Raw genomic sequence first — 14,902 nt, 5'->3', positions numbered from 1 at the left:
CATTACAACCTGTGATTTTTATTTGGATTTCATGTAATGGACATACACAAAATATTCCAAATTTGTGAATTGAAAGATAACATTTTTCACTGAAAAGTGGTGCGTGCATATGTATTCACCCTCTTTGCTATTAAGCCCCTAAACAAGCTCTGGTGCAACCAATTACCTTCAGAAGTTACATAATTAGTTAAATAAAGTCCACCTGTGTGCAATCTAAGTGTCACATGATCTCAGTATTTATACATCTGTTCTGAAATGCCCCAGAATCTGCAAAACCACTAAGCAAGGGGCACCACCAAGCAGGTGGCACCATGAAGACCAAGGAACTCTCAAAACAGGTCAGGGACAAAGTTGTGGAGAAGTACAGATATGGGTTGAGTTATAAAAAAAGATCAAACTTTGAACATCCCACAGAGCACCATAAAAAATGGAAAGAATATCGCACCACAACAAAGCCATTACTTAAAGACAGATATAAGCAAACACGTTTGGTGTTCGCCAAAAGGCATGTGGGAGACTCCCCAAACATATGGAAGAAGGTACTCTGGTCAGATGAGACAAAAATTGAGATTTTTGGCCATTAAGAAAAACATTATGTCTGACGCAAATCCAACACCTCATCACACAGAGACACCATCCCACAGTGAAGCATGGTGGTGGCAGCATCATGCTGTGGGGATGTTTTATCGGCAGGGACTGGGAAACAGGTCAGAATTGAAGGAATGATGGATGGCGCTAACCCATCCAACTTGAAGGAGCTGGAGCAGTTTTGCCTTGAAGAATGGGCAAAAATCCCAGCGAATAGATGCGCCAAGCATATAAACACATACCCCAAGAGACTTGCAGCTGGAATTGCTGCAAATGGTGGCTCTACAAAGTATTTAATTTGGGGGGGGTGAATAGTTATGCACGCTCAAGTTCATTTTTTTGTCTTATTTCTTTGTTTCACAATAAAAAATATTTTGCAAGTGGTAGGCATTTTGTGTAAATCAAATGATACAACCCCCCCAAAATCCATTCTATTTCCAGGTTGTAAGGCAACAAAATGCCAAGGGGGGTGAACACTTTCGCAAGCCACTGTACATTTTTAATTATAGATAGTGATGTTACAATGGTCAGGAATACACAGGGTAACTCTGCATGATTGATGCATCGCTACATCCTGACTTAATTGGAGAAATCATGCTCTTCTGACAGTAACAGAGATTGGGATCACATGTAATGCACTAAACATTATTTGATATTGATTTATATATACATTCATGTTGTATGTTGTATTCTCATTGATTGTTAGTCCGTGTCTACTATTTATATATTTTATTATTGCTGTTCTCATGATGTGCAAATCAAATTCCATTCATTCATTAATTTATTCAGACTACACAACAAAAGACTGCAACATGCAGCATAAAAGAAATCTGCATAGCCATGCTAACAGTCCCCTCCCCCTCCCCTGTAATGTGTGACAGTTTTAATCCCAAGCAATATACAGCTTTACCAACTGAGCTACAGAAGACCAAGATGGACAGGAGCAGTAGAGATGGAGACAAACAACAGAGGTGGAATAAAATGACTGCAGACTAACCGATGCAGGAACTCCCGTCGATCAGGTAGGAGCCATTGTCATGGAAACCGTTCCTGCACTCACAGTGGTACCAGCCCGGCAGATTAACACAGCGGGAGTGAATGTGGCACTGGATCAGGACCTCCGCACACTCGTCAATGTCTGGTGGAAACACAGTATATCTGATGCCATCAATATGATCTTTTCACAAAGATCATATGAATTACTTAATCTATATGTAATTATATAACATTTGCACTTAAAGCAATCCCAACTGTCTCCTGATTGTTACAATCAGTGGCGAGCTGTCAATCAGGGCAGGTGGAGCAGAGCCCCACATGTTTTGAACCCCACCTGTTTTGCTAACAAAATTTGAATACATTTTTTGGGGGCGGTTTCCTGTTTTGCATGTTACTGTGACATTTATACGTGTCACATATCAGTTTGCAAACAATGTAAAACATTTGAAAAACAGAGTTAATAAATCTGCATACAAACATCTTTTTTGCTTCCTTGAGTATGGCATCTCCAAAATGCACGATAGTTTAGTGCTTTCTATAGTCGTGGGGCAGCCAGCGGGAAATACGGATTATAGGGGTTGGTAATGTCCTCTAGTTGCACCATGATTGGCTCAGTGTTCTGTCACTTATGGGGACACATCACAGCAAAATCAACAGGGAGAGCTCGGAAATTCAAGCCCCTCAGGTGCTGCCAAAGATTTACATTCAGTGGAGTGGTTGTGTTGTCCAAGTCTGTGTTTAAGGGTCTCTTTTCCGAGCTTAAAAGGATAAAGATTCACATGCAACACCATGGGACAGAAAAGTTTGAATACATTGGCCATGCTGTCAATTCAGCATGACTTCTGCCGCGTTCAAAACAACTGGAAACTTGAAACTCGGAAATCTCAGACTTCAGTGAGTTCAAGACAACTGGGAACTCAGGAAAAAAACGAGCTCCTACTGGAAAAACTCGGAATTCCAAGTTGGGAACTCGGGTCTCTTTCTAGAGCTCCGACCTGAAGATCACTGACATGATTTAACATTGTTTTTTCCCGAGTTCACAGTTGTCTTGAAAACACCATAAATCCATAGAATGCCAGACTTTGATGACACAATTTGCCCACAAGAAGGGCCACAGCGCCACCTTCCTGTTCAAGTGAGCACAGCACAACAAGGTCCAAAAGTCCAAAAATGTATTGTATGCTGCTGCATAAAATATGTAATATGCCAGGGAGATAGCATGACTTTCTTAGCTACAGTATACATATGTGTATGTTGTGTAGTAAGCTGTTATTAGCCCATATGCCTCACCTTAATAATTTGGTCCGTTTCCCCCTCATAACTTAGTCTACTGTTCTGACTTGGTGGTGTGCATGTAGCCTATAGACTGTTTTAGAGAAATGCAATCTTTGAATATTGTAGGAGCTTTCATTGTCTGCTTATATGAATACTTTATTTCTCCTATGGTTCTGACTTGGTGTACAGGGACAATACTATAATAACGGCCCATTTTCTGAATTCTGTCGCTGTACATTTCAAAAGTGCAATACAAATTGTTTTATTGACTACTTCCTTCCAAGTTCGCTCATTAATGTCTTAATCAAAATTACGGATTGCCTCTTATCCAATCTTCGTTCCCTTATGCCATCATTTGAACATCTCAATTGTCAGTAGAAACCACATTTGTTTCAGCAAGTCAGCCATGTTTTTTTAAAGCAGTAAATGAGACTGAATTAACTGTTACACTGCCAGACAAGGCTCCGATAGCCATTTGTAGCGGTTGTAAAGTAAGCTCTGCTTTTGGGACAGCTTTATGCAGGCCCTAACAGTTTTGGGCACCGTTTGTCACCGTCATAGTGAAATTAATGTATTGTTTAGTGTTGTGTAGTGGCTTTGCTGGTGTCATGTGTGCTCCCTCTCCGGCCTTGAGGTCACCAGGCTGCTCGTTATGGCGCACACCTGTCACCATCGTTACGTGCACCTGCGAGTCATCAGACTCACCTGATCTCCATTTCCCTGATTACCTTCCCTATATATGTCACTCCCTTTGGTTCCTTCCCGAGGTGTTATTGTTTCTGTTTCATGTCTGCGTTGTTTGTGTTTCTTGTTTTGTATTATGTTTCGCTTATTTATTTTTGTGAACCGCTACAGGCTATCATGCCTCAGCCAGATCGCCAGGCTCCCCTTCCTCAGCCAGCTTGTCGGGCTTTCATGTCTTCGTCGGATCGCCAGGCTCCCCTGCGTCCACCGGCTCGTCAGGCTCTCGTGCCTCAGCTGGATTGCCAGGTTCCCCTGCCACAGCCGGTCTGTCAAGTTCCCGCGTTCCAGCCGGCGACAGGTTCCCGCACCATCAGCAAGGGTGACCGGTCCGATCCTGATCACCGGGATCGTCCCTTGGGTTGGTGTCCTGCGGCTGGAGGCGAACCCACCGGGGAGTACTGTCATGTATGCTCTCTCTTCGGCGCTCTACGTCGCCATGCTACTGCATCTCAGCAGGATTGACAGGTTTCCCACGCCTCTGCAGAGGGGTTCGGTCCGCTTATGTTCCACTGGATCGTCATTTGGTTGGAGTCCTGCAGCTGGAGCCGCGCGTTGGGGAGGGGGTACTGTCACGTGTGCTCCCTCTCCGGCATCTAGGTCACCAGGCTGCTTGTTATGGCACACACCTGTCACCATCGTTATGTGCACCTGCGCGTCAGACTCACGTGGACTCCATCATTTCCCTGATTACCTTCACTATATATATGTCACTCCTTTTGGTTCCTTCCCCATGCGTTATTGTTTCTGTTCCTGTCTGTGCATTGTTCGTATTATGTTTCGTTCATTAAATTATTCGCTCCCTAAACTTGCTTCCTGACTCTCAACACACATCGTTCCAGCTGGCATGCATAATTTTTGGTTTGTCCCACCAAGATTGTAACGTTCTGACCTTTATTTCCTTTGTTTTGTATTTATTTAGTATGGTCAGGGCGTGAGTTGGGTGGGCAGTCTGTTTGATTTTCTATGATTTGGGATTTCTATGTTTCGGCCTAGTATGGTTCTCAATCAGAGGCAGGTGTCATTAGTTGTCTCTGATTGAGAATCATACTTAGGTAGCCTGGGTTGCACTGTTTGTTTGTGGGGGATTGTCTATGTTAGTGGCTTGTGTCAGGTCGTATTTGGTTGATTGTTTTTTGTTACTCTTTTGTATAGTGTTCAGTGTTCTCTTTATTAAAATTCACTATGAACATATACCACGCCGCATATTGGTCCTCTGATCCTTCTCGCCTCTCCTCTTCAGATGAAGAGGAGGAAGACCGTGACAAAGATTTACATGCTAAAATTGCCACAGGTTACAATACATGTGTACTACTGGATTATGAATGTATGTATAGGCCTGTTATCATCAAATAATTGTCTAAAATAAAAAAATGCATTTTAAAAGAATCTACAAACGTTTCTGTAGGAACCACACAGTGCTTATGCTAGCCAGACCCAGCTCTGCTGTGAGGATTTATGGGGCTTTTGTAGGGAACCACACAGTGCTTATGCTAGCTGGACCCATCTCTGCTGTGAGTGTGTACAGGGTTGAGAATGACTGGCTGGAAACATGCATATCTCCTGTCCTTTAGCCTCGGATTTCCTGTTATCTACCTATTGCCTGATCTCCTGGACTACGTTACAAGCCTTTTCCCTGCCTGCACTGTTGCCCTTTTGGACCCCTTGTGTATGACCTTCTGCCTGCCCCTGGACCCAGCTACCTGCCTCCTCCCGTGGTCCTTTGCAATAAACACCTGTCACGTCTGCTCCCGCTCTTACTTTCCCCTGGCGCTTGAAGGCACCAGATTACTCGCATCAGCATTATTGGACTCACACGGACTCAATACATGTTCTTTTCCTCCTGTTCCCTTGCTCTGTTCCCCGCTGCCGCATTGTATTGTTTTTGTCTTTTGAATTTGTTTCTGACGATGTTCCTGTCTCGTCTCTGTCCATTATAATTAAATGTCCTCCTCCTCGTACCTGCTTCGTATCTCCAGTGTCATTCCGCGTGACAGTCCCCTGCACTTGAAACCAGGTCTCTGTCTCCCCTCGTGTTCATTACATTGCCAGGGATGTAGTGCTGCTGTAGTGTGGTGGAGCGACGCTCCCTCACTTTTTTTCAATTTGAGAATACACAGAGCTGTTAAAAATATTTATGGAAAATGAATTCTGATAAATTCTAAATTATATTGAATTACAACAAACATTCCATGAAAATGATAGCATGACAAACTGAATAAATATGTAGGCTATAGCAGCCTATAGGTAAAATAGTGGGTTCTTCCTTGTCTTAGGTCTCTCTCTCTGGCAGTGGTGTGACAAGAGGCTTGTCGGTCAGAGGGTTGCTAAAACGGCTGTACTCAAAACAGTTTGTTAAGGACATGGGGCTCATGTAGGCCTATGACACATTTGAACTCGCCTTACCAGTGCTAAGTTTACAGAAATGTACAGCCTGCTCTGGTCATGCTGATCAAAACCCTTTTTTTGTGCTGCCTAACCAATGCTGTGCTGTGTGGGCCTACAGTGGCAGTTCAGGAGGAGAGTCAAATTATTGTTTTGTTGTTAAGGCCTAGTCCAAAAAATACAATATCTTTCCTGCAGACTAGCCTATAGCCTATGTTCTGAGAGCAGGAAGATGAGAAGGAGAAGGAAGATGGAAGATGAGAAGGAGTACCGGAGGTCAACTTTGATAGCTATTCTGAACAAAAATATTAACGCAACATGTAAAGTCTTGGTCCCATGTTTCATGAGCTGAAATAAAAGATCCCAGAAATGTTCCATATGCACAAAAAGCTTATATTATTTCTCTCAAATGTTGTGCACAAATGTGTTACCATCCCCTGTTAGTGAGAATTTCTCTTCAATTATCCCTCCACCTGACACGTGTGGCATATCAAGAAGCTGATTAAACAGCATGATCATTACACAGGTGCACGTTGTTCTGGGGACAATACAAGGCCACTCTTAAATGTGCAGTTTTGTCACAGATGTCTCAAGTTTTGAGGGAGCATGCAAATGGCATGCTGACTGCAGGAATGTCCACCAAAACTGTAGCCAGAGAATTGGACGTTAATTTCTCTACCATAAGCTGTCTCCAATTTCATTTCAGAGAATTTGGCAGTACGTTCAACCAGCCTCACAACCGCAAACCACATGTAATCATGCCAGCCCAGGACCTCCACATCCGGCTTTATCACCTGCTGGATTTCCTGAAACTGAGCAGTATTTCTGTCTATAATAAAGCCCTTTTGTGGTAAAAAAAAACAACTCATTCTGATTGGCTGTGCCTGGCTCCCCAGTGGGCGGGCCTATGCCCTCCCAGGCCCACCCATGGTTGTGACCCTGCCCAGTCATGTGAAATCCATAGATTAGGTCCTAATGAATTTATTTCAATTGACTGATTTCCTTATACGAACTGTAACATTGACATTTTTGCATGTTGCGTTTATACAACCTTCCATAGCTGAGGGAAGGAAAAATTACTTTATTTGGGAAGTAATCTAATTCTGTCACTATCAATTGACTAAGCTATTCACTTTCTGTAAAATGGATGTTTAAACCCAGACAGCTTTTAAGGAAACACTTACTCTCATTGGGTTAAGGAAGAAGAGTAGCCAGCAGTTAACGCTTACATTTTTCTGTGTCGGTTGGTCTACTGTATGTCATGTAAAGGTAGGCCTAACTTTTGAAAGTACCATGCTCAGATTCCTAATCATGTCTCAGATTAAATTATTTTCAAACAGGGACAGAAGCTAGGATATGCATAGAATTGGTAGATTTGGATAGAAAACACTCTAATGTTTCCAAAACTGTTAAAATAATGTCTGTGAGTATAACAGAACTGATATGGCAGGCAAAAACCTGAGAAGAATCCATCCAGGAAGTGGAATTATTTTAATGTGGCTGTTTTTAAACTCAATGTCTATAGATAATATAATGGGTTAGGAATCAGATTACAGTTCCTATGGAGTCCACTAGATGTCAGTCTTTAGACATTTTCAGGCTTTTATTTTGAAAAACGACAAGTAAACAGCCATTTTGGTCAGAGGAACTTTGTTATTTTTGTTATTTTTCCTTTCTATTGAAAAATTATTGATTATAAAAACAATAAACAACCTGAGTATTAATTACAAACATCGTTTGACATGTTTCAATAAACTTTACCGGAACTTTTATTATGTATTCGTCTGCCTGCTGTGACCTCCTTGGAGCCATGGGATTTCTGAACAAAATTGAGTTTTTGGGACATAAAGAGGGACTTTATCGAACAAAATGAACATTTACTGTGTAACTGGGAGTCTTGTGAGTGCAACCATATGAAGATAAAAGGTTAGTGCTACATTTTATTGCTATTTCTGACTTTTGTGACTCCTCTACCTGGCTGGAAAATAATTGTATGCTTTTGTGAGCTGGGCGCTGTCATCAGATAATCACATGGTATACTTTCGCTGTAAAGCCTTTTGAAATCTGACACAGCGGCTGGATTAACAAGAAGTTCATCTTTAAGTCGATGTATAACACTTGTATGTTATGAATTTGGCGCTCTGCAATTTCACCTAATGTTGGCCAGGTGGGACGCATCCCACATACCTTGAGAGGTTTTAAGTAAGTCTCTAAGAGCTTTGAAATACTAGGATTGTACAATATTGGCCCATTATTCTTATTTAAACTCGTCAAGCTCTATCAAGTCGGTTGTTGATCAATGCTAGACAGCCATTTAAGTCTTGATATAGATTGAGTTTTGGGACATAAAGAGTGACTTTATCGAACAAAATGAACATTTATTGTGTAACTGGGAGTCTTCTGAGTGCAACCATATGAAGATAAAAGGTTAGTGCTACATTTTATTGCTATTTCTGACTTTTGTGACTCCTCTACCTGGCTGGAAAATAATTGTATGCTTTTGTGAGCTGGGCGCTGTCATCAGATAATCACATGGTATACTTTCGCTGTAAAGCCTTTTGAAATCTGACACAGCGGCTGGATTAACAAGAAGTTCATCTTTAAGTCGATGTATAACACTTGTATGTTATGAATTTGGCGCTCTGCAATTTCACCTAATGTTGGCCAGGTGGGACGCATCCCACATACCTTGAGAGGTTTTAAGTAAGTCTCTAAGAGCTTTGAAATACTAGGATTGTACAATATTGGCCCATTATTCTTATTTAAACTCGTCAAGCTCTATCAAGTCGGTTGTTGATCAATGCTAGACAGCCATTTAAGTCTTGATATAGATTGACAATTTAAGTCAACACCGTTACTAGGCCAGTGGCTGTTGGAAAGCAGACTGAACCAGGTTTTCCTCTAGGAACTTGCCTGTGCTTAGCTCTATTCTTTTTATTTTCATCCTAAAAATAAATACCTAGTCCCTGCCGATCACGAGCATATCCATAACATGATGCAGCCACAACCATGCTTGAAAATATGAAGAGTGGTGCTCAGTGATGTGTTGGCTTGAGGTGGCAGGGTAGCCTCATGGTTAGAGCGTTGGACTAGTAACCAGAAGGTTGCAAGTTCAAATCCCTGAGCTGACAAGATACACATCTGTTGTTCTACCCCTGAACAGGCAGTTAACCCACTGTTCCTAGGCCTTCATTGAAAATAAGATAACTAAATACATTTTCCCTAAACATAATGCTTTGTATTCAGGACAAAGATTTAATTTCTTAGTCAATGTTTTTGCAATATTACTTTAGTGCCTTATTTCAAACATGATCCATGTTTTGGAATATTTTGATTCTGTAAAGACTACTTTCTTTTCACTTTGCCATTTAGGTTAGTATTGTGGAGTAACTACAATGTGATTGATCCATCCTCAATTTTCTCCTATCACATTCATTAAACTATAACTGTTTTAAAATCACCTTATTTTGAAATCCCTGAGCAGTTTACTTCCTCTCCGGCAACTGAGTTAGGAAGGACGCCTGTATCTTTGTATTGACTGGGTGTATTGATACACCATCCAAAGCATAATTAGTAACTTCACCATGCTCGTAGGGATATTCAGTGTCTGCTTTTTTATTTTTACCCAGTCCATGCAACATATGACTTGGTCAGCAAATTTTTACTCCTAATCGTATTTCGGAGAAAAATACTTAGTCTCAAGGCATTTCAACTTTTAATTTATGAATTTGTAAAAATGTCTAAAAACAAAATTCACATTTTCACACGCAAAATCTCAATTGAATACATTTCAAACTCAGGCTGTAACACAACTAAATTTGGAAAAAGTAGGGGATTATACCTGATAATATTTTCAAGTAAAACATAGGTCTGCAGTAAGAACGGATCAAGTGAAACAGCTCCTTCTTTTTTTTTCTTTTTTTTTTACATCAATATTTAGCAAAGCATTTGGGACATCAGACATTAAATGGTTGAAATGAAAAGTATGTACGAGTCTGCATCATTTTCTACAATCTGTTCTGAGGTAACCAAATCATAGGAACATATTTTCTGAAGCCTATTGTTAGGTCTTGTAGAGATATTACAGGTGACAGCGCTGTTGACCAACTCACTATTTGCAGAGACTTTGTCCATGTACTGCGAGCTGTCTGTCATCGAGTAACGTCCCCCGTCATGGACAGTTACAAGTGAACAGCAGCAAGCCGGTCACTGGTCTCAAAGGGGGAAACTGTTGAAGTCTCCGGTGAATTCATCGGCAGTGTTGATGAGTTTAAGTGTTCTGTGCTAGAGGAGCCTTCAGATCCAAGTTTGCCAGGAGGGCTACTTGTGTTGTATCAGGCAGAGTCTGTGAACTACAATGTTCTGATGAAGAATGGGACAGAGCATGATATTACACTCGCACCAAAAATAGTCATTGCAGATGTACGTGCAGTGGAATGGGTCAAAACTATCAATGGAAGAGAAACGGTACAAACTTGTCATGACGAATCCCCAGAGACAGTTATCTGTGTTGAACAGTCAACTTTTCAGTCGTCTGACATTCATTTTAAATATTTGCCAGGTGCACCTTAATTCTGCGAACGTGTGATTAAGAAACTGATCGAAAGGTCCCAGATGCTTTCGCCATGCATGATTTTGATATAGGCCATATATCTGGAGTGAAACATAGGATCAAAGTGTCAACTGATGTGCCTTTCAAGCAGCGTACTGTGTGTGTCCCCAGACAATTTCTTTTGATCTGGAGCAGCACATGAGAACTCTGGTTCTTGCAAGTGCCTACTTTTACTGGCCTAGAATGGAGTTTGAAGTGGACAAGTGTACAAAAAGTCTGAGGTGCTGCGTCTGAGTGCAAAAAATCTGCAAACCTAGTGAATATCAAAACATCTATACCCCTAGAACTAGTCTGTATAGATTCTCTCACTTGAACCTGACAATTCAGACACCAGAAACATCTTAGTAATGTCAGATCATATTACAAAGTACTCTTTAGCTATCCCAACTATAGACAGAACCGCCAGAGCACTTTGGGACAATTTGATTTTACATTATAGATTTCCTCAGAGAAGTCATAGACCAAGGCACCAATTTTGTTGATATCAGAATGATGTTCCTTTGCTGGCGTCAAATCACGAACAACCCCTTACCACCCCTGTGGTAATCCTGTTGAGCGGTTCAAAAGGACTTTATTGGACATTTTAGGTACACTGAGTGACAAGAGAAAAGATTGGAGGCATTATGTGAAACCTCTAGTGCATACATGCACTTGCAGTGACACAACAGATGAGACTTCATTCTTTCTCATGTTTGGGTGACAAGCTTGGTTACCCATTGACCTTTGTTTTGGCCTGAGTCCAGCATGAATTGCACTACAACAGTGAGAAACAGTGTCCACAAACTGTTAGGGCCTACATAAAACTGTCCTAACAACAGTCCCAAAATCTTAGCACTGCTATACCTGGCAATCAGCGGAGCCTAGTCTGACAGTGAAACAGTTAATTCAGCCTCGTTTACTGCTTTAAAAAAAGATAGCTGATATTGTTTAATTGAACTAGGCAAGTCAGTTAAGAACAAATTCTTATTTACAATGACGACCTACCCTGGCCAAACCCAGACGACGCTGGGCCAATTATGCGCCACCTTATGGGGCTCCAATCACAGCCGGATGTGATGCAGCCTGGATTTGAACCAGGGGCTGCAGTGATGCCCCTTGCACTGCATCTCAGTGCCTTAGACCCTTGTGCCAATCAGGAGCCGATATGGCTGATTTGCAATATGGCTGATAAACAAATATGGTTTCTAATTACAATTGAGATGTACAAACTATGGCATAAGGGGACAACCAGTCATTTTGATTAAGACATTAATGAGCGAACTAGGAGAGATGTCAATAGTATTTGTTTAGCACTTTTGAAATGTACAGCGACAGAATTCAGAACAAGGGCCGTTCGTACAGTGTTCTCCCTGTACACCAAGTCAGAACCGAAGGATAAATCGAGGGCATACAGTGGGGCTAAAAAGTATTTAGTCAGCCACCAATTGTGCAAGTTCTCCCACTTAAAAAGATGAGAGAGACCTGTAATTTCCATCACAGGTACACTTCAACTATGACAGACAAAATGAAAAAAAAAATTCAGAAAAACACATTGTAGGATTTTTAATGAATTTATTTGCAAATTAAGGAGGAGAGCTTTTCAAGCAAAAAGGGCATAATGATGTGATCTACGTGACTTCAAAGAGGTCCAGCAAACCTTTTGGTAAAACATACAGTGATGAGTAATAAAACTGTCTCCTGCACTTTGATACATAGTATCACCATAATCAAGAACCGGTAGAAAGGTTGACTGCACAATTTGCCTCCTGCTGACTAGAGACACAAGATCTGTTTCTGTAAAAAAAAAAAAAAAAACTTTAAATCTTAGTTTCTTAACAAACTCATTAGCATGTTTTTTAAACAATAAATCATTGTCAATCCAAATACCAAGGTATTTGTATGCAGGGACCTGTTCGATTACAGAACCATCCGATGAGTGAATATGGAATCCATCTGAGAACTTGAAAACAACATGTGCTCAGTATTGCCCAAAAACACGAGTTTTAAAATAAGTAAGGGCTTCCTACACAGCTGCAAAGTCGGACTGGAGCCTTGTCACAGCCAGGTCAGCAGTCTGGTTTTTTAAATGTATGTTTTTATTTATTTCACCTTTATTTAACCAGATAAGCTAATTGAGAAAAAGTTCTCATTTACAACTGCGACCTGGCCAAGATAAAGCAAAGCAGTGCGACAGAAACAACACAGAGTTACACATGGAATAAACAAGCGTAGAGTCAATAACACAATAGAAAAAGAAGAAAGTCTATATACAGTGTGTGCAAATGGCATGAGGAGGTATGGCAATAAATAGGCCATAGTAGCAAAGTAATTACAATTTAGCAGATTAACACTGGAGTGATTGATGAGCAGATGATGGTGTATACTGTAAGTAGTGATACTCGTGTGCAAAAGAGCAGCAAAGTAAATAAAAACAATATGGGGATGAGGTAGGTAGATTGGGTGGGCTACTTACAGATGGACTATGTACAGCTGCAGCGGTCGATTAGCTGCTCAGATAGCTGATGTTTAAAGTTAGTGAGGGAAATTTAAGTCTCCAGCTCCAGCGATTTTTGCACTTCGTTCCAGTCACTGGCAGCAGAGAACTGGAAGGAAAGGCAGCCAAAGTAGGTGTTGGCTTTGGGGAAGACCAGTGAGATATACCTGCTGGAGCGCGTGCTACGGGTGGGTGTTGTTATCGTGACCAGTGAGTTGAGATAAGGCGGAGCTTTACCTAGCATAGACTTATAGATGACCTGGAGCCAGTGGGTCTGGCGACGAATATGTAGCGAGGGCCAGCTGACTAGAGCAAACAGGTAGCAGGGGTGGGTGGTATAAGGCGCTTTGGTAGCAAAACGGATGGCACTGTGATAGACTGCGTTGAATTTGATGAGTAGAGTATTGGAAGCTATTTTGTACATGACATCGCCGAAGTTCAGGATCGTTAGGATAGTCAGTTTTACTAGGGTATGTTTGGCGGCGTGAGTGAAGGAGGCTTTGTTGTGAAAAAGACAGCCGATTCTATATTTGATTTTGGATTGGAGATGTTTGATATGAGTCTGGAAGGAGAGTTTACAGTCTAACCAGACACCTAGGTATTTGTAGTTGTCCACGTATTCTAGGTCAGAACCGTCCAGAGTAGTGATGCTAGTCGGGCGGACGGGAGCGGGCAGCGACCGGTTGAAAAGCATGCATTTGGTTTTGCTAGCGTTGAAGAGCAGTTAGAGGCCACAGAAGGAGTGTTGTATGGCATTGAAGCTCGTTTGGAGGTTAGTTAACGCAGTGTCCAAAAAAGGGCCAGATGTATACAGAATAGTGTCGTCTGTGTAGAGGTGGATCAGGAAATCACCCGCAGCAAGAGCGACATCGTTGATATATACAGAGTAATTGCATACATAATAGTATCATCCGCATGTACATACAATTAAACATTTTTAACAGATTGTTCAATAGCATTTATATAAATAGTGAAAAGAACAGGTCCTAGTATCGATAATCCTTCAACAGATAATCATAAAACAGGTGTCAGAGCCCAGGCCATAGCATGATCAACAGTGTCAAGCGCCTTTGACAGGTCCACAAAGAAGGCAGCACAATGGTTGCTGTGATAGTGCTGTGCCATGTACTAAACCTTATGGAGTGGAAGCACAAACTGTTTTCTATTCGTTAGGAATATTTCCTGATAACAATGTTAGATTTAAGATATGGGTAACTCAGCCAGCAAATGAGGGGGCATTACACTTGAGCAGACCCGGCTTAAATTGCATCAGCCCCTGTGGATTTCTTGGTATCTATAGCAATTAAGGACTAATTTTTCTGTGAATTGCCAAAATGCAAAAACCTCAATACCATTTTCCGAGTCAATCTGCAAAATTCCCAAATCGACGTTTAGACATCAATTAGAGAAGGGTTAGATGCTCTTTCAAAAAGTTAGCCAAGTGAAATAAACATTTTAATGAACTGCATCAATGATGTCATTTTTGTCCTTAATCGGGCCAGAAGCTGAATTGATTTGTTGGGGGAGAGAGGAGGAAGTGCAACCCTTACAGTTTTCCAGAATTTAGCCGGGTTCCCCTTAAAATCAGAAAGAGTGGTTACATAATAATCCGATTAAGCTTTTCTGATCAGCCTTCTACATTGATTCCTCAGATTGTCAATCCAGGCCTAAGCCTGTGTTCCTGGCCTTGACCCAGGCAACATTTCCCTGATGAATGATTTAGGGTGATTCAGGAATGAACCAGGCATTCGATCTACCTTTAACTCCCCAGGTTTTTAAGGGGGCATCATTATCTACAAGAGTATTGAAGGGATTTGCAAAAAAGCTAGACA

General features: G+C 41.4%; 1 protein-coding gene across 1 annotated transcript in view; it reads right to left on the bottom strand.

The window, feature by feature from the left end:
• LOC135538716 (uncharacterized) overlaps positions 1 to 14,902 on the bottom strand; it is a 68,076-nt gene that overhangs the window by 21,105 nt on the left and 32,069 nt on the right. The window contains exon 6 of the mRNA XM_064964915.1: positions 1,586 to 1,726. Within this exon, the coding sequence (XP_064820987.1) occupies positions 1,586 to 1,726 (141 nt within the window). The remainder of the gene's footprint in view (positions 1 to 1,585; positions 1,727 to 14,902) is intronic.

This window comes from Oncorhynchus masou, chromosome 1 (genome assembly GCF_036934945.1).
Source record: "Oncorhynchus masou masou isolate Uvic2021 chromosome 1, UVic_Omas_1.1, whole genome shotgun sequence".
Taxonomy (NCBI): Eukaryota; Metazoa; Chordata; class Actinopteri; order Salmoniformes; family Salmonidae; genus Oncorhynchus; species Oncorhynchus masou.
The sequence above is the reverse complement of the archived record's forward strand: the minus strand, read 5'-3'. Positions and strand labels throughout refer to the sequence as shown.